This window comes from Microcaecilia unicolor, chromosome 9 (assembly GCF_901765095.1).
Source record: "Microcaecilia unicolor chromosome 9, aMicUni1.1, whole genome shotgun sequence".
Lineage (NCBI taxonomy): Eukaryota > Metazoa > Chordata > Amphibia > Gymnophiona > Siphonopidae > Microcaecilia > Microcaecilia unicolor.
The window spans coordinates 225,696,335-225,719,310 of NC_044039.1; the positions used below are offsets into that span (position 1 = coordinate 225,696,335).

The 22,976-nt window shown below is 48.0% G+C and overlaps 1 protein-coding gene across 3 annotated transcripts in view; it reads right to left on the reverse strand.

The window, feature by feature from the left end:
• Positions 1–22,976, reverse strand: part of YLPM1 (YLP motif containing 1) — a 336,188-nt gene that overhangs the window by 294,854 nt on the left and 18,358 nt on the right. For 2 of the 3 annotated variants that reach the window (XM_030213959.1, XM_030213958.1), the window contains exon 2: positions 1,018–1,227. The exons of the other annotated variant lie outside the window; for it this stretch is intronic. In XM_030213959.1, the coding sequence (XP_030069819.1) occupies positions 1,018–1,227 (210 nt within the window). The remainder of the gene's footprint in view (positions 1–1,017; positions 1,228–22,976) is intronic. 3 annotated transcript variants of the gene reach the window in all.

A 22,976-nucleotide genomic window follows, 5' to 3' on the forward strand; every position in this document is an offset into this window, starting at 1 on the left:
GAAACTCTGAGGTCAACCTTGACTGGGATGGGGATAAAAAAAAATACAGGGAAAAAAATTTAAATATTCCTGGCTGTGTAGCCCAATATAAATTGGTTCCAATTAAACTGAAATCTCAGAAGTGAACATAAGAATAGCCTTTATGGGTCAAACCAATGGTCCATCTAGCCCAATATCCTGCTTCCAACAGTGACCAATTCAGATCACAAGTACTTCCAAAAGTCCAATCCACGTACCTAGAAGAAACCCAATTTCTAGCAACATTCCATGCCACCAAACCCAGGGCAAGCAGTGGCTTCCCACATATCCATCTCAATAATAGAATATGGACTTTCCTCCAGAATTTGTCCAACCTTTTTTAAACCCACATACGCTAACTGCTGTTACAACATCCTCCGCAGAAAGTTCCAGAGCTTAACTATTCTTTAAGTGAAAAAATGTATTTGTTTTAAAAGTATTTCCATGCAATTTCACTGAGTGTACCCTGGTCCATGCACTTTTTGAAAGCGTGAAAAATTGATTCACTTCTACCCGTTCTACACCACTCAGGATTTTATAGACCTCAATCATATCCCCCCGCCCCCCAGCCATCTCTTTTTCAAGTTGAAGAGTCGTAACGTCTTTAGCCGTTTCTCTTATGGAAGGAGTTCCATTCCCTTTATCATTTTGGTCACTCTTCTTCGAACCTTTTCTAATTCCGCTACATGTTTTTTGAGATATGATGACCAGAATTGAACACAATACTCAAGGTGAGGTCACAACATGGAGAGATATAGCGATATGGTCTTATTTCGCCATCCTTTCCTAATAATTCCTAGCATCCAATTTGCTTTTTTGGCCGCTGTCGCACACTGGGTAGAAGATTTCAGAGTATTATCTACGACACCTAGTTCTATTTCTTGAGTCCTGACCTCCTAAGGTGGACCCTAGAATCAAGTAACTATGATTCGGAAACACTTTTTAAAAGTTCAAAGTCTGGAAGTCTACCTTGGTAACTGCCATGTTAGGCCAACTTACCTTTGCTTCATCTGGAGGCAGAGGAGGAGGGACATCATCTTTGGTGGGTAATGGAGGTGGTTTATGAGTCTGAGGAGATACTGAGTTCTCCTCTTTTTGCTGCTCTTGAAGTCTACTTTTAGATTCGCCTGGACTCATCTGTGATGCTTGTATCTTCATTTTCTGCTGTAGACTAAGAAGATGTTGTTTATACCAGAATTGCTGCTGTTCCTGCAAGAAAATAATGAACGTGGTAAATATTATAATACGTATATATAACTGCGAAGAAGAAATAAGAAAAAAGTGTTACTACAAAAGGGACTGAGATGGCATTTCTAGGTGCTTACAAAGAACAATTTCCCTCAGGCTGAAGACCACCTCTTTCACATACCGAAGAACATAAGAATAGCCATACTGGGTCAGACCAATGGTCCATATAGCGCAGTATACTGCTTACAGCAGTGGCCAATCCAGGTCACAAGTACCTGGCAGAAACCCAATTAGTACCAACATTCCATGCTACCAATCCCAGGCAAGCAGTGGCTTCTCCCATATCCATTTCACGTAACAGACTACAGACTTTTCCTCCAGGAAATTATCCAAACTTTTCAAAACCCAGATACACTAAGCGCCATTACCACATCCTCCGGCAACAAGTTCCAGAGATTAATTATTCTTTGGGTGAACAAATATTTACTCCTATTTGTTTTAAAAGTATTTCCGTACAATTTCGTTGAGTGTCCCCTGGACTTTATACTTTTTGAATGAGTGAAAAATTGATTCACTGCAACACATTCCACACCATTCAGGATTTTGTAGACCTCATATCCCCCCTCAGCTGACTCTTTTCCAAGCTGAAGAGCCCTAATCTCTTTAGCCTCTCTCCTCATATGAGAGAAGCTCCATCCCCTTTATCATTTTGGTCACTTATTTGAACCTTTCTAATTCCAGTATATCTTCTTTGAGATATGACGACCAGAATTGAACATAATACTCAAGGTGAGGTCACAACATGGAGAAATAGAGGCATATTATTTTTTGACTTATTTGCATCCCTTTCATAATAATTCCTACCATCCTGTTTGCTTTTTTGGCCGCCTCTGCACACTTGGCAAAAGATTTCAGCATATTGTCTACACTGACACCTAGGTTTTTTCTTGAGCACTGACCCTAAAGTGGACCCTAGCATCAAATAACTATGAATCAGATTATCCTTCCCAATGTGCATCACTTTTAATTTGTCCACAATAAATTTCATCTGCCATTTGGATGCTCTATCTTCCAGTTTCCTCACGTCCTCCTGCAATTTTTCACAATCCGCATGTGTTCTGTCAACTTTGAATAGTTTCATGTCATCTGCAAATTGTTCCGATTTCCAGATCGCTTATAAATATGTTAAATAGCACTGGTCCCAGTACAGATCCCTGCGGCACTCCACTTTTCACCTTCCTCCATTGAGAAAAACTTCCATTTAATCTTACCCTCTGTTTTCTGTCCAATAACCAATTCTCAATCCACAGAAGGACACTGCTTCTATCCTATGACTCTCTAATTTCTCAGGAGTCCTCTGATGAGGTATTTTGTCAAAGGTTTTCTGAAAATCTAGCCACTTTACATCAACTGGCTCACCTTTATTGACGCCTTCAAAAAAATGAAGCAAATTGGTAAGGCAAGACCTCCCTTGGCTGAAACCATGCTGACTCCGTCCTATTAAACCAACCAAATAAGTAAATACATAAAACCATGTTTATCTATGTGTTCCGTAATTTTATTCTTTATAATAGTTCCTACTATTCTGCCTGGCACTGAAGCCAGGCTTACCAGTCTGTAATTTTCCAGATCATCCCTGGAACCCTCTTTTTTTTTTTTTTTTACATCGGTGTCACATTGGCCCCCTCCAGTCTTCAGGTACTACAGATGATTTTAACAACAGGTTACAGATATCTAGTAGATAAGCAGTTTCATGCTTGAGTTCTTTCAATCCCTGAGGTGTACACCATCCAGTCCAGGTGATTTATCACTGTTTAACTTGTCAATTTGGCTAAATACATCTTCCAAATTCTACAGAGATTTCTTTCAGTTTCTCCACATCGTCATCGCTGAAAACCATTTCCGGTATAGGTAGATCTCTTACTTCATCTTCCATAAAGACCGAAGCAAAGAATTCATTCAATCTCTCCATATTGGCCTTGTCCTCCCTGTGTGCTCCTTTTGCTCCTTCCTGATCTAACGATCCCACAGATTTCCTCGCAGGCTTCCTACTAAAATACACGTCACCTCAGTTAATCGAAAAATGAACAATTTCCAAGTATGAGAAATTTGTATAGGAAGACAATGAAAAGCATGGCAGCATTCTGTTCATATTTGTGTTTAGCTATTCTCCCCAAGCCAGTCAATGAAAAACCTGCTTTTACCTATACCTCCACCCTTGATACCCTCCCTTATTTCCACTTTACCTACTAATTTAAGTGACCACAGCACAGTCTGTTAATAAGTGGGGAAAACATGCAGAGGACAGCACGTGGAATGCTTTACACCTGCTTGAGTGTGTGAGAGCACTTTTTGTCTGTGTTGTGCGAGTGCATGTTTGAAAATAAAATGAAACCATTAATATTAATATATCAAAACATTAGCTATCAGAGTAAACAAATTTCAAAGGATTTAATTTTAGTTTTTAATTTGAACACTTGCATTCCCCAAAAGCAACATAGTTCAATGCAGATAACACCACAATCCATTTTATAAACATTTTCATAATTCATACAAACCAACATACCAGTAAAATACAAATACTCCATCAGTAAATCTCTAACACTAAATAAATAAAAATTTCCAGAATACCAATGTTTTCACAGATCATCTAAAACTCTCATAATTTGATACAATTTTGAAATTCATTGGCAACGAGTTCCAAAGACCAGAGCCCTTCCCAACTATAGCTGTATCAAAAGTTCTCTTCAATCCACATGACAGAATTATTAGTCTAACATTCTGAACTGATAAGAGAGCTTTTTTTGGTTGGTATAAATTCAAAAAATCTAGCGCTTATTCTGTATAAAACTTTAAAAATCAAAATCAACAATTTAAACTAAATTCTAGCCTTAAATGGAAGCCAGTGTAATTTCACCAAATAAGATGTCACTAAACAACTAATCACGTGGTGTGGACTTATACAAAATCTCAAAACTAACAACAAATTCCACACAAAATGGCTCAATGTTCAGGGGAAAAGCCTCAAAGAGCTCTGAGACCAGAACTTGGTCTCACGGAGCTATAATGGACCAGATGGTCCTCTCTTCATCATAGGCAAAAACCCCGATTCCACAGATGTAACAACTTTGAATGCCTGTGCCAGTTTTTCTACAACGGTGTTCCATAAAATCACTGATAGGAACACTTTTCTTGACTATAGCAGCAGTCACTCAACAGCTTTGAAGAACAGCCTACCGTTTTCACAATTTTTGAGATATCGTCAGGATCTGCTCGAGTGAGCAGAAGTACAAGCGGCAGTCTATCATCTTGCGTAATAGATTGGCAGCTCGGGGGTACCCGAAACCTGTGATACAGAAGGCCTATCGAAGAGCGCGCTTTAACCACAGGAATCTTTTATTAAATCCTAGAAATCTGGTTATAACTGAAGAGGATCAGATTTTCACTTTTGTCACGCAGTTTAATTCATTTTCTCCCAGGATAGCTGCAATTTTGAGAAAACATTGGACATTAATTCAAACTCACCCGTTGTTCAAGGAAGCACAATTAAGACTATCATATAGCAGACGGAGAAATTTAAAGGAACATCTAAGTCCCGCTGTATTGCCTAATTTTGATAATTTTAGTGGCGGACTGAGTAATTGGACTGGCCACAGGAAATGCAATGATTGTTCTTTTTGTCCGATGATGATAGAGACGTCTGTTTTTGTGAATCTTTTTGATCAGAGGAGCTATACATTACGCCCCAATACTACACGTAAATCGAGTTTGGGGTTAAATGGGCAGTATTCACAATGGAGAAGGGTAGTTAGTGGGGTTTCTCAGGGGTCTGTGCTAGGACTGCTGCTTTTTAATATATTTATAAATGATTTAGAGATGGGAGTAACTAGCGAGGTAATTAAATTTGCTGATGACACAAAGTTATTCAAAGTCGTTAACTCGCAATAGGATTGTGAAAAATTATAGAAGGACCTTACGAGACTGGGAGACTGGGCGGCTAAATGGCAGATGACGTTTAATGTGAGCAAGTGCAAGGTGATGCATGTGGGAAAAAAGAACCTGAATTACAGCTACGTCATGCAAGGTTCCACGTTAGGAGTTACGGACCAAGAAAGAGATCTGGGTGTCGTCGTCAATAATACAATGAAATCTTCTGCTCAGTGTGCTGCTGCGGCTCGGAAAGCGAATAGAATGTTGGATATTATTAGGAAAGGTATGGAAAACAGGTGTGAGGATGTTATAATGACGTTATATCGATCCATGGTGCAACCGCACCTTGAGTATTGTGTTCAATTCTGGTCCCCGCATCTCAAGAAAGATATAGTGGAATTGGAAAAGGTGCAGCGAAGGGCGACGAAAATGATAGCGGGGATGGGATGAATTCCCTATGAAGAAAGACTAAGGAGGCTAGGGCTTTTCAGCTTGGAGAAGAGATGGCTGAGGGGAGACATGATTGAGGTATATAAAATAATGAGTGGAGTGGAACAGGTGGATATGAAGTGTCTGTTCACGCTTTCCAAAAATACTAGGACTAGGGGGCATGCAATGAAACTACAGTGTAGTAAATTTAAAACAAATCAGAGAAAATGTTTCTTCACCCAACGCGTAATTAAACTCTAGAATTTGTTGCCGGAGAATGTGGTGAAGGCGGTTAGCTTGGCGGAGTTTAAAAGGGGGTTGGACTTGGGAAAATCCACAATTCCAGGAATAACATGTATAGAATGTTTGTACATTTGGGAAGCTTGCCAGGTGCCCTTGGCCTGGATTGGCCACGGTCGTGGACGGGATGCTGGGCTCGATGGTCTTTTTCCAGTGTGGCATTACTTACGTACTTATCTGTATCGGGACCAGTGGTATTTAACATATTTATAAATGATCTGGAAATTGAAAAGATAAGTGAGGTGATTAAATTTGCAGATACAAAACTGTAAGTTGTCAAAACACACGCCAATTGTGAAAAATTAAAGGAAGACCTTGGAAAACTGGGCATTTAAATGGCAGATTAACGTGGACAAATGCGCATTGGGAAGGATAATCCAAATCATAGTTACCTGATGCCAGGGTCCACCTTAGGAGTCGGCACCCAAGAAAGAGATCTAGGTGTCATCATAGGCAAGACACTGAAACCTTCTGGCCAAAGTGTGGCGGTGACCAAAAAAGCAAACAGAATGCTAGGAATTATTAGGAAAGGAATGGTAAATATAACAAGGAATATTATAATGCCTCTATATCGCTCCAAGGTTCGTATTGCATTTATTCTGGTCGCCATGTCTCAAAAAAGATATAGCAGAATTAAGAAAGGTTCAAAGAATGGTGACCAAAATTAAGGGGATAGAACTCCTCTCTTATGAGGAAAGGCTAAAAAAAAGATTACGGCAGCTTGGAAAAGAGACAGCTGAGGGGGATATGGTTGAGGTCTACAAAACTTCCCCAGCTGCAAAGGAATTAAATACAGTCATACGCTACTACTTTTGCGTATAAAAGCACACAGATCTGGAACGCACTACCCATGGCCCTGAAAAATATGGGCAATCTAACCAGCTTTTGCAAATCTTTGAAGACACACCTCTTCAACAAAGCCTATGAAAGACATCCTTAATAAATTATTCCTTAAATCACTCAGGTGCATCAAAAACACCTCTCACAACACCTTTCTAGCACCTTGCATCTAATTCATCTAATTTCAGCTTATGTATTTAAAATCATGTAATGACCTTGCATCTTATTCATTTGCTTTCAGGTTATGTATCTAAGATCATGTAATGACAGCATCATAACAACACTCTGTAAGCCACATTGAGCCTGCAAAAAGGTGAGATAATGTGGGGTACAAATGCAATAAATAAATAAAAATAAAATCCTGAGTGGTGTAGAATCGATTTTTCACTCTTTCAGAAAGTACAAAGACCAGGGGACAGTCAATGAAAGTCATTAGACATCCGCAAGTAGCGGAGAAGAACGCGACAAACATCCAAAAGATGAAGCTTTCGGAAAGTAAAGGGAAAATCCTCTTCCTGAAAGGAAGAAAAAGAGGCTGATTAATATGGAAAGCCAAGATAACCTTCGGCAAAAAGGAAGGCACAGTCCGTAACGTTACTCCCACTTCTGAAAATTGCAAGAAAGGATCACGACACGAAAGAGCTTGAATCTCAGAGATCCTACACGCTGAAGCAATGGCTACCAAAAACAGTCTTCAAGGTGAGGTCCTTCTCCGAAGCCCAATGCAACGGCTCAAAGGGAGGGTTTTGCAACACTTTGAGAACTAAATTAAGGCTCCAGGACGGACAGGGCAGCCGGAAAGGAGGACAAAGATGAAGAGTACCACGCAAGAAGCGAATCACATTCAGACACTCTGGCCCGAAAATATACTAATGCAGCAACTTGAACTCGAAGCAAGTTATAGGCTAATCCTTTCCGTAAACCATCTTGCAAAAAAGCCAGGAGCTGAGCCACAGACACCTGAAAGGGAGACCACACTCAGGCCTCACACCATACCACAAAGGTGTGCCAAACACGAGCATATGTAATCGACGTGGATCGTTACGAGCCTGCAATAATGTAGCAATAACCACATCAGAATAGCCCTTCTTTCTCAAACGCGCCCTCTCAATACCAAAGGGGCAGGGATCTTCTATCTGAATCGTCCCCTGAACACCTCAATCGACAGCTCCCACTCCGCAGGATCCAGGGTGTGTCGACTGAGGAAATCTGCTTCCACACTGCAGTGACCCGCAATGTGAGCCGCTGACAGGTATAGAAGGTGGGTCTCTGCCCACTGGAGAAGGCGAGCGGCATCGGTCGTCAGAGCCAGACTTTGAGTGCCGCCTTGACGATTGATATAAGTGACTGCTGTCGTGTTATCTGAAAATACTCAAACTGTCTTCCCTGTTAGCAAGGACTGAAACTCCCACAGGGCTAAGAACACTGCCCAAAGTTCTAGGCGATTGATTGGCCAAACAGCCTCCCTTGTCGACCAAGTTCCCTGGGCAACACAGTGAAGACAAAGAGCCCCCCAACCAGAGAGACTGGCATCTGTGACTACCACCACCCACTGCGGAGCCGCCAGAGACACTCCCTTCCACAAGTGGGGTTCGGAAAGCCACCAGGTCATACTGTTGTGCTCGGGGAAGCCATGGCAACCAGAGTTAATAATCCTGAAAGACCGGAGACCATCTGCAGAGAAGAAAGGCCTGAAGAAGTCGCATATGACCACCTCCAGGGTCGCTGCCATGGAGCCCAAGACCTGAACGTAGTTCCAGGCCCGGGGACTCGACAGCTGTAGAAGCTGTGTAATCTGAGAACAGAGCCCAATCACCCGCTCCTCTGGCAGAAAGACCCGGCTCAGTGCCGTGTCGAAGTGAACTCCCAGGTAGTCCAACTGCTGAGAGGGGACTAGATGACTCTTGTGGAGGTTGACAACCCATCTCAAGGCCTATAGCAGTAGAATAACCCATTGGGTGGCCTTGCGACTGACCTGAACAGAGTCCGCTCGAATCAACCAGTCGTCCAGGTAGGGATGAACCCTGATACGTTCTTTCTGCAGGAACGCTGCTACTACCACGTCTTTGGAAAACATCCGTGGAGCAGAGACGAGACAGAAGGGCACTGCCCGAAATTGAAAATGACAGCCCAAAATGGCAAAGCGCAGGAAACGCTGATGTGGAGGTCAAATGGGGATATGAAGATATGCCTCCTTGAGATCCAAAACCGTGAGGAACTCTCCCGGCTGAACCGCTGCCACAACAGACCGCAAAGTCTCTATGCGAATATGCAGAACCTTTAAGGACTGGTTTAACTTGTGGAGATTGAGAATGGGCTGAAAGGCATCCCCTTTTCGAGGCACCATGAAATAAATGGAATACTGTCCAGATCTCACTTCGCGAGGCAGCACCGGAACCACCGCTACGAGATCCAACAGAGAGTGAAGAGTGGCCTCGACTGCTGTTCATTTGGACGTGGAAGCATACCGGGATTCCAAAAACCTGTCTCCTACAAGAGAGGAAAACTCTAACGTATCCCTCTTTGATAATGCCCAAAACCCACTGATCTGAGGTAATGTTGGCCCACTCTTCATAGAAGAGGATCAGCCGACCCCCAATCCTTGTTACAGCAGAATGGGCCGACGCCCCATCATTGCGCAGGACGCATGGAAGGACCTGGGCATGAGGAGGAGACTGTTTATTACCTGAAAAGGAAGTTCGTTGTTAGAAACGATTCCGCTGAAAGTTAGCTGCAGGACGACCAGGGCGATACCGTCGTACCTCTCTCAAACAAGGTCGAGAAGCAGCAGTCCACGAAGCAGGTCGAGCTGTATCTTCCGGGAGGCATTGACCTTTAGAGTCACCCAAATTCTTAATCTTTTCTAAATCCTCCCCAAAGAGAAGCTTGCCTCGAAAGGGTAACCGAGTAAGGCGCCAAATCCAATCCACCGCTCAATGGCGTAACCATAGCAGACGGCAAGAAGAAACAGCCAGCGCCATCTGCTTAGAAGTGCGGACTAAATCATAAAAGGGAGTCAGACAAATAGGCTAGGCCGGATTCCAAATGAGAGGCAACCGACTCCAAACGTAACCCTTCATGAGGTTCTTGTTCCTGAGCCAGGTGAAGCCAACTAAGGCTTGTCCTAGCTGCATAAGAGCTACAGATAGCAGCCTGAATTGCCAAGGCGGAGACCTCAAAGGAATGTTTCAAAGATGCTTCCAGGTGATGGTCCTGCATGTCCTTGAGAGCTACACCACCCTCAACAGGAAGAGTATTTTTTGTGACCGCAGTCACTAAAGCATCCACCGTAGGGAGAACATACTTCACTTGATCCGCCACCACCAGATAAAGGCGAGACATTGGCCTGGAAACTTTAAAGGACCCCTCTGGGTCCGACCACTGAGCTGAAATCAGTTCTTGAATAGCCTCATGCACCGGAAACGCCTTAGAAGGCCTCTGCGTGCTAGTCATTTTAAGGTTGACCGAAGAAGTCTGTGCATCAGGATATGCAATATCTAAAGCCGCCAAGGCATTATAGATAAGAGATGGAAGTTCATCCTTATGGAAAACCCGCATAGCCGTAGGGTCATCAGACTCCTGTGGCCCGACTCAACCTTCTCAAATTCATCCACGCTAGAAGGACGAAGGGAATCCCCAGAAAACGAAGCCACAGAAGGCAAAGGGGAACCAGGACTCACAGAAGCCAATTCAGAAAGAGAGGAATTCCTTCCTCTCTTCGGAGCTTGATTGTCAGAATCCGAACTCAAATTCTGTGCAAAACCTGAAATAGAGGCACTCACAGGAAGCAAGGCATCTTGCAGGATAGGCTGAGGACCAGCTTTCTTTAACAGAAAGGCCTGGTGTAAAAGAAGAACAAACTCCATGGGAAAGGGTTGTTCGGCGCTTCCACTCCCAGAAAGGGAGTCTACTATTACTACTATTTAACATTTCTAAAGCGCTACCAGGGTTAACAAAGGACAGTCCCTGCTCAAAGGAGCTTACAATCTCCAGTTAACGAGACAGAGGAAGCAGGCTCTCCTGACTGCTTAGTAAACTGCACTGCCATGCATGATGGCTCTAAAACCGCCGACAGCTGAACAGCAGGAGCAACATCGGGAGGTGAAGGCAAGATGGCGCACGCCTCGCGCCATCAGCACGGAACAAAGACTCCATGGCGGGCACAGAATCAGACAGAAAAAGTTTAGAGCAGCCTGCCAGACAAAGCCCCATTTTGGATCTCTTCTTTCCGCAGCAGGAGCATCACTTTACTGATTCAGCTGCCATGACGCTGCCTAGCCCTGAGGAGACGGAAATTAAAGCTCATTCAGCCGACATGGGAAATCACACAGGAGACCATCCAGAACAAAACCGCCGCACAGACAGACCGAAAACACAAGAGTCTGCTGTTCCTGCCTCGTCTTTTTTTTTTTTTTTACTGCTGAGAAAATCAGAAACACTGGACCTGAAGCTGTTTTCTCTCTTTTTTTTTTTTTTTAAAGTGAGGAAGGAAGCAGCAAACAGGCCAGGCAGAGAGGCAAAGGGGACCTGGGGTGAGGCAAGGACCCCCAAAGGAGTATGCCCCTAAGGATGGCACCACCAGCCAATCGCCGCCACACAAAAGGTGAAATTAGGCCTTACCTGCTAATTTTCTTTCCTCTAGACCCTCCAGACCGGTCAAGACGCTTGGGTTATGCATGCCTACCAGCAGAGGGAGACTGAGAACACTAACTTCAAACTGAGTACATATAACCTGTGCTAGCCCTCTATCTCCAGTATACACTTAGCAAAGCAGAGAAAACAAATCCCTGGAACAGTAACTCTGAAAACTAATAGAACCCCTGTACCTGGAAAACTAATAGTCAAACACCAACAGTGTGCTTAAACAGATGAAACGCCCAGGCGTCCCACTCTGCAGAATATTAGAGTCAAAGAAAGTTCTCCGACCATACTGAATATAAAATGAACAGACATAGCAGAACACGGCTCAAAATACTTCTGATAATTGACACGGCTGAAAAATACTTCTGATAAGAAACAGGGCGGGCTCTTGACCGGTCTGGAGGGTCTAGAGGAAAGAAAATTAGCAGGTAAGGCCTAATTTCACCTTCCTCAGCAACCCTCCAGACCGGTCAAGACGCTTGGGAAGTACCAAAGCAGTAGACACATTAAGGGTGGGACCCACGAAAAGCAGAAGACAACACAGCCGCTCCAAACCGAGCATCCTCTTTTGCCTGCACATCAATTCTATAATGCTTTACAAAAGAATGAATGGACGACCACGCCGCCGCCTTGCAAATGTCCTGCGGAGGAATAAAACTGCTTTCCGCCCAAGAAGCGGCTACCCCCCGAGTAGAGTGTGCCTTCAATACCGAGGGAACTGTCCGACGCCTCAACAAATACGCCGAGGCAATAGTCTCCTTCAACCATCTAGCCAGAGTAGCCTTGGAAGCCGCTTCCCCCTTTCTGGGACCTCCAAACAAAATGAACAACCGATCCGACGCTCGGAAATCCTGCGTTCTGCTCAAATACGACCGCAAGATGCGTCGAACATCCAACTTAGCCAAACGACGTTGAGAGAGATCACCAGACCTATCCCCCAACACTGGTAACGAGATCACCTGATTCACATGAAAGGAGGATACCACCTTAGGGACAAATGAAGGAACTGTCCGCAAAGTCACTTTCTCCTTAGCCAAGGAGAGAAAAGGCTCTCTACAAGACAAAGCCTGTAGCTCCGAAATTCTACGCGCCGAAGTAATGGCCACCAGAAACACTGTCTTTAAAGTAAGATCTTTACACGAGATGGAAGCCAACGGTTCAAACGGAGGGCCTACCAGAGCCTCCAAGACCAAATTCAAATCCCAAGGCGGCACCGTCGGCCGACGAGGCGGACGAAGCAACTTGACAGCTTTCAAGAACCGCCCCACGTCCGGCGAAGCCGCCAAGGAAATTCCCTGAATCTTTCCACGGAAACAAGACAACGCTGAAACCTGCACTTTCAGGGAAGAGAGCGAGAGCCCCCTGTCAAGACCATCCTGCAGGAACTCCAAAACTTCCGCGATCGACACGCGTAGAGGGACATAATCCCGCTCTTGACACCAGTTCTCAAAAATGCGCCACACCCGCACATAAGCCAAAGAAGTAGACCTCTTACGAGAACGCAACATGGTATCAATTACCCTGGCTGAAAAACCTTTCTTCCTTAATCTGAGCCTCTCAAGAGCCAGGCCGTAAGCGAGAATGGAGCCGGGTCGGCCATCTCGATCGGCCCCTGAACCAATCTCACCCTGGGCCCCAACGGCATCGGAGCCTGCACTAATAACCGAACTAGGTCTCCGTACCACGGACGTCGAGGCCAATTGGGCGCAATCAGAACCACTAGACCTGCATGGCGCCCGATCCGCTGCACCACGCGGCCCACCAGCGGCCATGGCGGAAATACATAGAGCAACTGTTGAGTCGGCCACGGGAGCACTAACGCGTCGATGCCCTCGGCCCGAGAATCTCTTCGACGACTGAAGAAGCGAGGAACCTGAGCGTTGTCGGCCGATGCCATGAGATCCAGCCCCGGCCGACCCCATTCCAACACCAGTCGATTGAACACTGAGGGATGGAGGGACCACTCCCCGGGGTCTAACGTGTGTCTGCTTAGAAAATCCGCGCTCACGTTGTCCACCCCTGCCACGTGGCCCGCCGAGAGACCCTGAAGATGAGCTTCTGCCCAGAACATTAACTCCGCCGCCTCCACAGCTAACGCTTGGCTCTTCGTTCCTCCCTGCCGATTTACATATGCGACGGCCGTGGCATTGTCGGAAAGCACCCTGACTGCCTTGCCTACTAACAGGGTGTGAAAGGACCGAAGAGCCAAACGAATTGCTCGAGTCTCCAGGCGATTGATGGACCAAGATGCTTCCTCCAACGTCCAACGTCCTTGAGCTACCTGACCCAGGCAATGCGCTCCCCAGCCCGAGAGACTCGCATCCGTGGTCAGCACCGTCCAACTGGGAGTGTCCAGCGGCATGCCCTTCGCTAGATTCGGAGCGTGGAGCCACCAGCGAAGGCTGCGAAGGGCAACCCTCGGCAGAGGGAAACTCTCCTCCAGGTCCTGAGACTGAGGAGACCAACGAGTCAACAAAGCTCTCTGTAATTCTCTCATATGGGCCCTGGCCCAAGGGACCACCTCTATTGTTGCTGCCATCAGACCCAACACCTGCAGATACGCCCGAGCCGAAGGCGCTCTCTGCGCTCGGAGCCGCCGGATCTGCCCCTGTAGCTTGGAGATGCGAGAAGCTGTCAAGAACACCAGGCCCTTCTTCGTGTCGAAGCGAACTCCCAGATACTCCAGAGACTGGGAAGGCACCAGGTGACACTTCGCCAGATTGACCACCCAACCGAGCGACTGTAAGAAGGTCACCACACGACCGGTAGCCTCCTCGCTCTCTGACCTTGATTTGGCCCGAATCAACCAGTCGTCCAGATACGGATGAACCAAAATGCCCTGCAAGCGCAGCGCCGCCGCCACCACCACCATCACCTTGGAGAAGGTGCGAGGCGCAGTCGCCAGGCCGAAAGGCAGCGCACAAAACTGAAAATGCCTCCCTAAGACCACAAAGCGAAGAAAACGCTGGTGCGCCTCTAGAATGGGAATGTGTAAGTAAGCCTCTGTCAGATCTAGAGACGTCAGAAACTCTCCTTCTTGCACCGCTACAATAACTGAGCGTAACGTCTCCATCCGAAAGGAGGGAACCTTTAGGGCCGCATTGACCTTCTTGAGGTCTAAAATGGGCCGGAAGGCCCCCTCTTCCTTCTTGGGCACCACGAAGTAAATGGAGTAACAGCCCGTACCTCTTTCTAACCTGGGAACAGGCACCACCGCCCCTAACCCGATTAGACGCGACAGAGTGGCCCGTACTGCTCTTGCCTTGCATCTTGAATGACAGGGAGACACGAGAAAGAAGTCGGAGAGGGGACTGTCGAATTCTAGGGCGTACCCGTCTCGCACTATCTGCAGTACCCACTGGTCTGACGTGATCTGGACCCACCTCTGGTAAAACAAGCGTAAGCGAGCCCCCACGCGAACCAAAGGCTGGGTCCCCAAACCATCATTGAGACACACGGGACGTACCGGACGCTCCCGAAGAGGAGCCTCGCCCCCCGCGACGGCCACCTCGAAAGGACTGGGTTCTCTGGAAAAACCGACCCCTAGTCCCCCCAGAGGACCTACCGGGCCGATACCGCCGAGCCTCCTGAAAGCGCCCCCGCCCTGCTGCCCCCTTAGACACCTTGGGGCGAAGCTCAGGAAGCCGAGGGGCCTTAGCATCACCAAGACCCTTCACCAACTTATCCAATTCCTCCCCGAAAAGCAAAGAGCCTCTAAAAGGGAGGGAACAAAGTTTTGTCTTGGAGGCGGCATCGGCCACCCAGCCCCGTAACCACAGGGCCCGCCGAGCCGCCACCGCAAAGGTCATGTTCTTAGCCGAGGCCCTCAACAAATCGTACAGCGCATCCGCTAAGAACGACGACCCCATCTCCAACTTGGCCAGATCCTGAACAAGAGAAGCCCTATCAGCCTGCGGACTATCCAGGAGCCTCTCAGCCCAGCGAAAACAAGCCCGAGCCACTAGACCTCCACAAACAGACGCTTGCAGCGCCAAGGCCGACAGATCAAAACTGCGCTTTAGGAAGGTCTCCAATTTCCTATCCTGAGGGTCCCGCAACGCGGCCCCCCCATCCACTGGAATAGCAGTAGCCTTATTCACTGCCGTAACCACGGCATCCACAGTCGGGGGCCTGAGGGAGTCTCTGTCCTCCTGAGGAAGAGGATAGAGCTTAGTCATAGCTCGAGCCACCTTACACTGAGCCTCCGGCGAATGCCACTCCTGCGTGATCATATCCCTCAAGTCCGCATTCATAGGGAAAGAGCGAGAGACCCGCCTGATCCCCTTGACCAAAGGATCCACCTGCTTCCCATCCCCAATGGGAGCTGCCGCCGGATCAAACCTTAAAGTGGCAGACACCTGCTCAATGAGGTCCGCTAATTCATCCCTGTGAAAAATCCTAACCACCGAGGGGTCTTCCCCAGGCAAGGACAGGTCCCCATCCTGCCCTGCCACCGACCCCTCCTCCTCTTCCAGGGGGCTAAAATCACCCTCAGAATCCGGAGGAGAAAAGACCTCTACATCTTCAGAACACTCCACACGTGGTCTTTTAGCGGTAGCCCCCCCCACCTTAGGACTAAGGGACTCCGCACCCGATGGGCCCGCTTTCCAAGCCTGAAACAAACTCCAAACAAACTCAGGAGGGAACCCCATGCTGCCTGAGGCCTCCCCCCCCGCGGGACTCGAAATCGGGAGTGGCTGCGGCCCCACGACCGTCTCAGCGCCCAAAAGACCCGAATCCAAGATGGCGGCGGTTCCCGCCAAAATCGGGACCGCCGCTGAAGTGCCAACCTGAGCCGCACAACTCTCCTGCGATCCCGCCGAAGGAGCCTCCGCAGCTAACACCGGTGGCGCGAGGGATGGGGCCTTGGGCTCCCCACAAAACCGGCAGGAACCGCCAGCCGCGTCAACACCCCGACGCGCGCACAGCCGGCAACGAAGGAGCTTCCCCGACATACTCGCGTCTAAACAAAAAACAGCTGATTGCAACCGGCGAAGTTAAAAGAAAGAAAACCAACACTCACCGGCGCTGAATACTGACTCAGCTCTCCCAGACCGGCTGAACAACTCCGGAGACCCCGGAGTGCAGCTCCTGCAGTCCTCTACACGAGGAGTTTTTTTTTTTTTTTTTTTTTTAAACTTTATTTGAGCCCTGCTGCTAGCATCTGAATGGCACTCAAGGCTGCAGGATTAACACTGCAGCCGAGGCACAACTCTGGCCAAAACGGGAGAGCCAGTCGGGGGGAGGGACCCGGCCACCCGGGTGTGACACCCCAGAGGGGACAATGGCAGGCCCCACCGGACCTACCAACCCCTTGCACACTACAGCGTTCCAGGCACAGGGAAGAACTGTATCACCAACTTATCCCCAGAAATCAGGAAAAATTAACTAGTCTCACAAGATCGTACCAGACCGGACAAGCTGCACAGGCTGCATGTCTACCCTCTGCTGAGACTGAGAAAATACTGGAGATAGAGGGCTAGCACAGGTTATATGTACTCAGTTTGAAGTTAGTGTTCTCAGTCTCCCTCTGCTGGTAGGCATGCATAACCCAAGCGTCTTGACCGGTCTGGAGGGTTGCTGAGGAACTGGCTAATAAAAATTAGCCCAGGAGGAACCACAAAGGAGAAGAATCCAGGAGATGGTAAGGGAATGTCCACCACCTGCTGGAGATAGAGATATACTAACCTATGGAGGAGCTGGTCATCCAGTACCACTCACTGAAATCAATATCTCTATCTCCGCCTGTTGGTAGACAGATACAACCCACCAGTTAATGGATTCATCTGCTGCCTGCACTAAGGAACTTTTGTTAATTATTGAAGTGTATTTCTTTATTTTGGCCAGCAGGTGGTGCGTGTTTATGTTTAAAGGTGTTAAAAAGAACTGACCGTTCCTTCTTTAGTTAATACAGATAAGAGGTAACCTGCAGTGGCCAGCTATTTTTAAACCTTCTTGTCCTGGGCTCTGATTGGCCAAGGAGCTCTATTTCGTCTAAAAAGTACTGGCTCTTGTTCCAGTCTTTGCCATGGGGTTAAAGAGAGAAGGATCTCTTTGCTGAAGACCTGTGAAAAGTTGAGCAGCTATATATTCTGATCTCCCCAGGTACTGTTTAGATAGTATACAAATGTTTAGTAAGTGTTATAATTGATCCATATTTCAGTTATCTGTTACTGTTTGCTGATTGCACCTTTTCAGTTCATTGTGCTAACTTTTTTCATAACAATAAACATTTTTAGTTTATTCCCTCTGCTTATCTGGACTGACTAAGAATCCTAGTGGTTTGTGTGTTGGGTCTGTGAGTGCTTTCTGGGAACTGTGGGACCACTGAATGCGTGACCTCCAGTAACCTAGAAATCACTGGGGATAATTTGAGAGTAGGAGACTTGCCCAGAAGTAGTTGGGACCCAGTCGGTGGGAGGAGGGTGGTAGTGTACAGCACAAACAGCAGGTGCAGGTGGACCTGAGCTGTGCTGGAGACAGACCCTCTAAGTGGCCGAAGGGTAGCCACAGGCGGGTGGCTAGGTGTTTCTTGACAAGGGGAATGATCCTTATGCGCAAGCATGTGCCCTTTGTGGTGTACTCAGAGAAAGAGGACACTGAGGCAAGAATGGCATGGGTAACAGGCAAAATTGACTCCTGAGAAGTGACTATAGTTAACCTATATGCGCCCAACAGCCTTAAAAGGCCACTTCTTTTGAAAACTACAAAAAGAACCCCAACACCACACAGTAGGGGGATCTAATAATTACAGGTGACATGAATTATATTTCAGGCAAAGCAGAAAAATCATCCAGAGTGGGAAAGACAGCTTATAAGGAGGAGAGAGAACTCGACGAAAGTCTCAAAAATTTCATTTAGAAGATGCACAGAGATTCAATAATTCCAGCAGTCACAATCTTATATACTAATCTGATAAATATGCATCTTACAATAGACTAGATTATATTTTTACAGAAGTGTGCACTCTGAGTAACTGGTCCTAGGTAGAAATCCACCCAATTTTAATTTCAGACCATACTACTGTCACAGGCCTCCTGCAAATAACAGATCACTCTAACAGGTCCACCAACTGGGGAGCCAAAGTCGAGCACTTACAGCTTACCGTGGTACAACAAGCTCTAGTTAACCAGTGGTCCGAATATATTTCCCTAAATAATAGCAGGGAAGTAGGCATTTAAACAGTATGAGAAGCACCCAAGGCCTTCATGAGGGGTACCCTGATAAAAATAGCATCACAGCATAAACGAGAACAAGCCAAACATCGTAAACATCTCGACAGCAAAAGTGCAAAAACAGCATGAAGACCCACTCAGGCATTGTATGGGAAAATTAGGTTCTTACCTTGGTAATTTTCTTTCCTTTAGTCACAGCAGATGAATCCATTACGAATGGGTTGTGTCCACCTACCAGCAGGGGGAGATAGAGAACACTGAAAACCATAGTGCCTCCTGGACGGCTAGCTCCATCTGCCTCTCAGTATTTGAAGCTTCCAAAGCAGTGTTAAACCGCAAAGTAGCATAACATGAACTTTCCTCACAGCGAACGAACACCCCCGAACAGGAGCAATAAAACAAAGGAGGGACAAACTCAACCTCCTGTAATAGAACAGAAATCCTGAAGACTGTTTTCCAAATTCTCCCAATGAGGGAACATGTCTGCAGGAAAAACTGAGTCAATCAGGGAGAGATCATGGATTCATCTGCTGTGACTAAAGGAAAGAAAATTACAAAGGTAAGAAACTAATTTTCCCTTCCTTGTCATCAGCAGCAGATGAATCCATTACGAATGGGATGTATCAAAGCAATCCCTAGATAGGGCGGGAACAAGCCACACCACGCGCCAGCACTTGTGCTCCAAAAAGCGAGTCCCTCCTGGCAGCCACATCCAGCCTGTAATGACGGGCAAAAGAAAGCTTAGAAGCCCAAGTAGCTGCACTACATATCTCTTGAAGAGAGAGTGCTCCCATCTCAGCCCAAGAGGAAGAAATCGCTCTTGTTGAATGTGCCTTAAAGGCTTCAGGCAGAGGCCGGCCAGATAGCAGCTATGCAGAAAAAATGGCTTCCTTAAGCCAACGGGCTATAGTGGCTTTAGACGCTGGAGACCCTCTGCAAAGACCTGACAACAATATAAATAGGTGATCAGAGGTCCTGAAAACATTAGTCATTCGCAGGTACTGCAACAGATCCCTGCGCACATACAAAAGGTGCAACTGCCCAAAGGATTCTGGAAACTCCTCCCTAGAAAAGGAGGGCAGAAAAATAGGCTGGTTTAGGAGTGGAGGAGTGGCCTAGTGGTTAGGGTGGTGGGCTTTGGTCCTGGGGAACTGAGGAACTGAGTTCAATTCCCACTTCAGGCACAGGCAGCTCCTTGTGACTCTGGGCAAGTCACTTAACCCTCCATTGCCCCATGTAAGCCGCATTGAGTCTGCCATGAGAGGGAAAGCGTGGGGTACAAATTTAACAAAAATAAATAAATAAATAAATAAATAACCATCTTAGGCAGGAAGGAAGGCACAGTACATACCGTTACTTCGGACTCCGAAAATTGCAGAAATGGGTCTCGACAGGACAGCACCTGGAGCTCAGACACCCGTCTCGCCAATGTGATGGCCACCAAGAAGACTGCCTTTAAAGTCATATCCTTCTCCGAAGCCCGCCACAGCGGCTTGAAGGGTGAACCGTGCAGAGCCTTCAATACCAGCCCCAGGTTCCACGCTGGACAAGGTGCCCGCATGGGAGAATGGAGCCGAAGCACCCCTCTAAGAAACCGTGCAATGTCTGGATGTGCAGCTAAGGAGAGGCCAGAGAACTTCCCTCGAAAGCATGCCTATGCTGTCACTTGCACCCGCAGGGAATTATAGGCCAAGCCTTTTTGTACACCATCCTACAAAAAGTCAAGAATCGGCGAGACAGAAGCCCACATGGGTGTGATCGCCTTTGGAACACACCAGGCCTCAAACTGGCGCCAAATCCGGGCACATGCAACAGAAGTGGACCGCTTGTGGGCCTGCAAGAGAGTGGAGATGACCTTGTTAGAATAGCCCTTGTCTCTCAATTGCACCCTCTCAATAGCCATGCCGTAAGACCAAAGCGACATGGATCCTCCATGGTTACCGGGCCCTGCGTCAACAGGTTCGGTACCAGAGGCAAAGGAAGAGGAGCCTCCACCAACATCAGCCGGAGGTCAGCATGCCTGGTCCAATCCGGGGCAATGAGAATCACCACTCCCTGGTGCAGCCGAATTTGCAGGAGTACTCGTCCTATCAAGGGCCAAGGCGGGAACACATATAGGAGGCCCTGAGGCCAGGGTTGAGCCAAGGCATCCAACCCCGCCGAGCAAGGATCTCTCCGTCTGCTGTAAAAGCACGGGACTTTGGCATTTGTGCTTGACGCCATCAGATCCACTACGGGCGTTCCCCATTTGGCACAGAGTTGAAGGAACACTTTGTCTGCCAACTCCCACTCCGCTGGGTCGATGTGGTGTCTGCTTAGATAATCGGCTTGCACGTTGCTCTGACCTGCAATATGAGCTGCTGACAGAAACTGTAGATGAAGCTCGACCCAGTGGCAAATCTGAGCAGCCTGCGCAGCCAGTGCTCTGCACTGTGTTCCGCCTTGACGATTTATGTAGGCCACTGCAGTCATATTGTCCGACAGCACTCTGACAGCCAATCCCTCCAAGGTCAATTGAAAGGCCAGCAACGCCTGGAAAATTGTTTTTAACTCCAAGCGATTGATGGACCACTTCGATTCTTCGAGTGTCCACAGACCCTGGGCATGCCTCTCCTGGCAATGAGCTCCTCAGCCCTTCAGGCTGGCATCAGTTACCACCAGGCACCAGTCGGGGAGCGCTAATGGCATTCCTGCTGTCTGAGAGCCACCACTCCATGCTGAGTCGGGCCGCAGGGAGCCAACTGAGTCTGCACTGATAATCCTGGGAAATGGGAGACCAACGTTGTAGAAGGGAACACTGCAGCGGCCTCGTGTGCTCTCGCCCAAGGCACCACTTCTACGGTGGCCGTCATCGACCCCAAGAGCTGGATAATGTCCCAAGCTTGCGGGCGAGGCATCCTCAGGAGTAGACTGACCTGGGTCTGAAGCTTGCAACTCCTTTGCTCGGGTAAACCCCCCCCCAGGCCGTGTCGAACCGAACCCCCAAATACTCTAGCGATTGAGAAGGGGTGAGGTGATTTTTGGGTATATTGACAACACAGCCCAGAGATTGCAGTACTGAGACCACTCTGGCTGTTACACGGCGACTCTCTTCTGCAGAGTCCGCTCTGATGAGCCAGTCGTCGAGGTACTGGTGAATCCGGATACCCTCTCGCCTGAGAAAGGCAGCTACTGCCACCATTACCTTGGAAAAGGTTCGGGGAGCTGTGGCGAGGCCAAAAGGCAAGGCCCGAAACTGAAAGTGTTTTCCCAACACCTCAAACCGGAGAACCCGTTGGTGCAGGGGGCCAAATAGGGATGTGCAAGTAAGCTTCTTTCAGGTCCAGAGACGTGAGAAACTCTCCTAGCTGTACTGCCGCAATGACAGAGCGCAGGGTTTCCATGTGGAAATGCCATACTTTGAGTGATTCGCCGACTTTCTTCAAGTCGAGAATGGGCCTAAAAGACCCGCCTTTTCGCGGCACCACAAAATAAATGGAGTAACGACCGCAGCCGCGTTCGGCGGGAGGCACAGGGATCACCGCTGCCAGGTGCAACAAGCCTTGCAAGGTCTCCTCTACCGCCGCCCATTTGATGGTAGTGCCGCATTGGGACTCCAAAAACACGTCTCTCACCGGGGCAGTAAATTCCAATCTGTAGCCTTCTCTGATCAGGTCCAAAACCCACTGATCTGAGGTAATCTTGACCCACTCCTCCAGAAAGAGGGAAAGACGTCCTCCAACTGCAGGAATCGAGGAGTGGGCTGGCGCACCATCATTGAGAGGGTCGCCCATGAACTCCAGGACTTGGACCGGCCGCTGCGGAGCGTTTGTCCGAGCAAAAGGAGTTCCTCTGCTGAAAATGGGCACGAGAAGTAAACCCAGCAGAACGCCCCTGGCGGTACCTTCTAGCTTCACGGAAGCGAGGTCTGGAAAAGGAGGGAACCACCTGACCCTTGGAAGAAGGCCGTGGCCTATCCTCGGATAAGTGCTGGGATTTAGCATCCCCCAAGCCCTTGACAATTTTCTCCAACTCCTCACCAAATAGGAGAAGGCCCTGGAAGGGCAATTTCACCAACCTTTGCTTAGAGGCCATGTCAGCCGCCCAATGCCGTAGCCATAGAAGGCGGCGAGTGGCCACCGCCACAGCCATCTGTTTAGCCGAGGCTCTGACCAGATCATAGAGGGTGTCAGCCAAAAATGACAAGGCCGACTCCATCCGCGGTGCCACCTCCATAAGGGGCTCCGCTCCATCTACAGGCTGTTCCACTGCCTGTTGTAACCAAGCGAGGCAGGCTTGGGCACCGTAGCAGCTGCATGCAGACGCCCGTAAGGAAAGGCCTGAAATTTCAAAGGACCGTTTCATAGCTGCTTCCAGGCAACGGTCCTGCATGTCCTTCAGGGCACCAACTCCTTCCACTGGGAGGGTAGTTTTCTTTGTCACCGCCGTGACTAGGGCATCCACTTTAGGTACTGC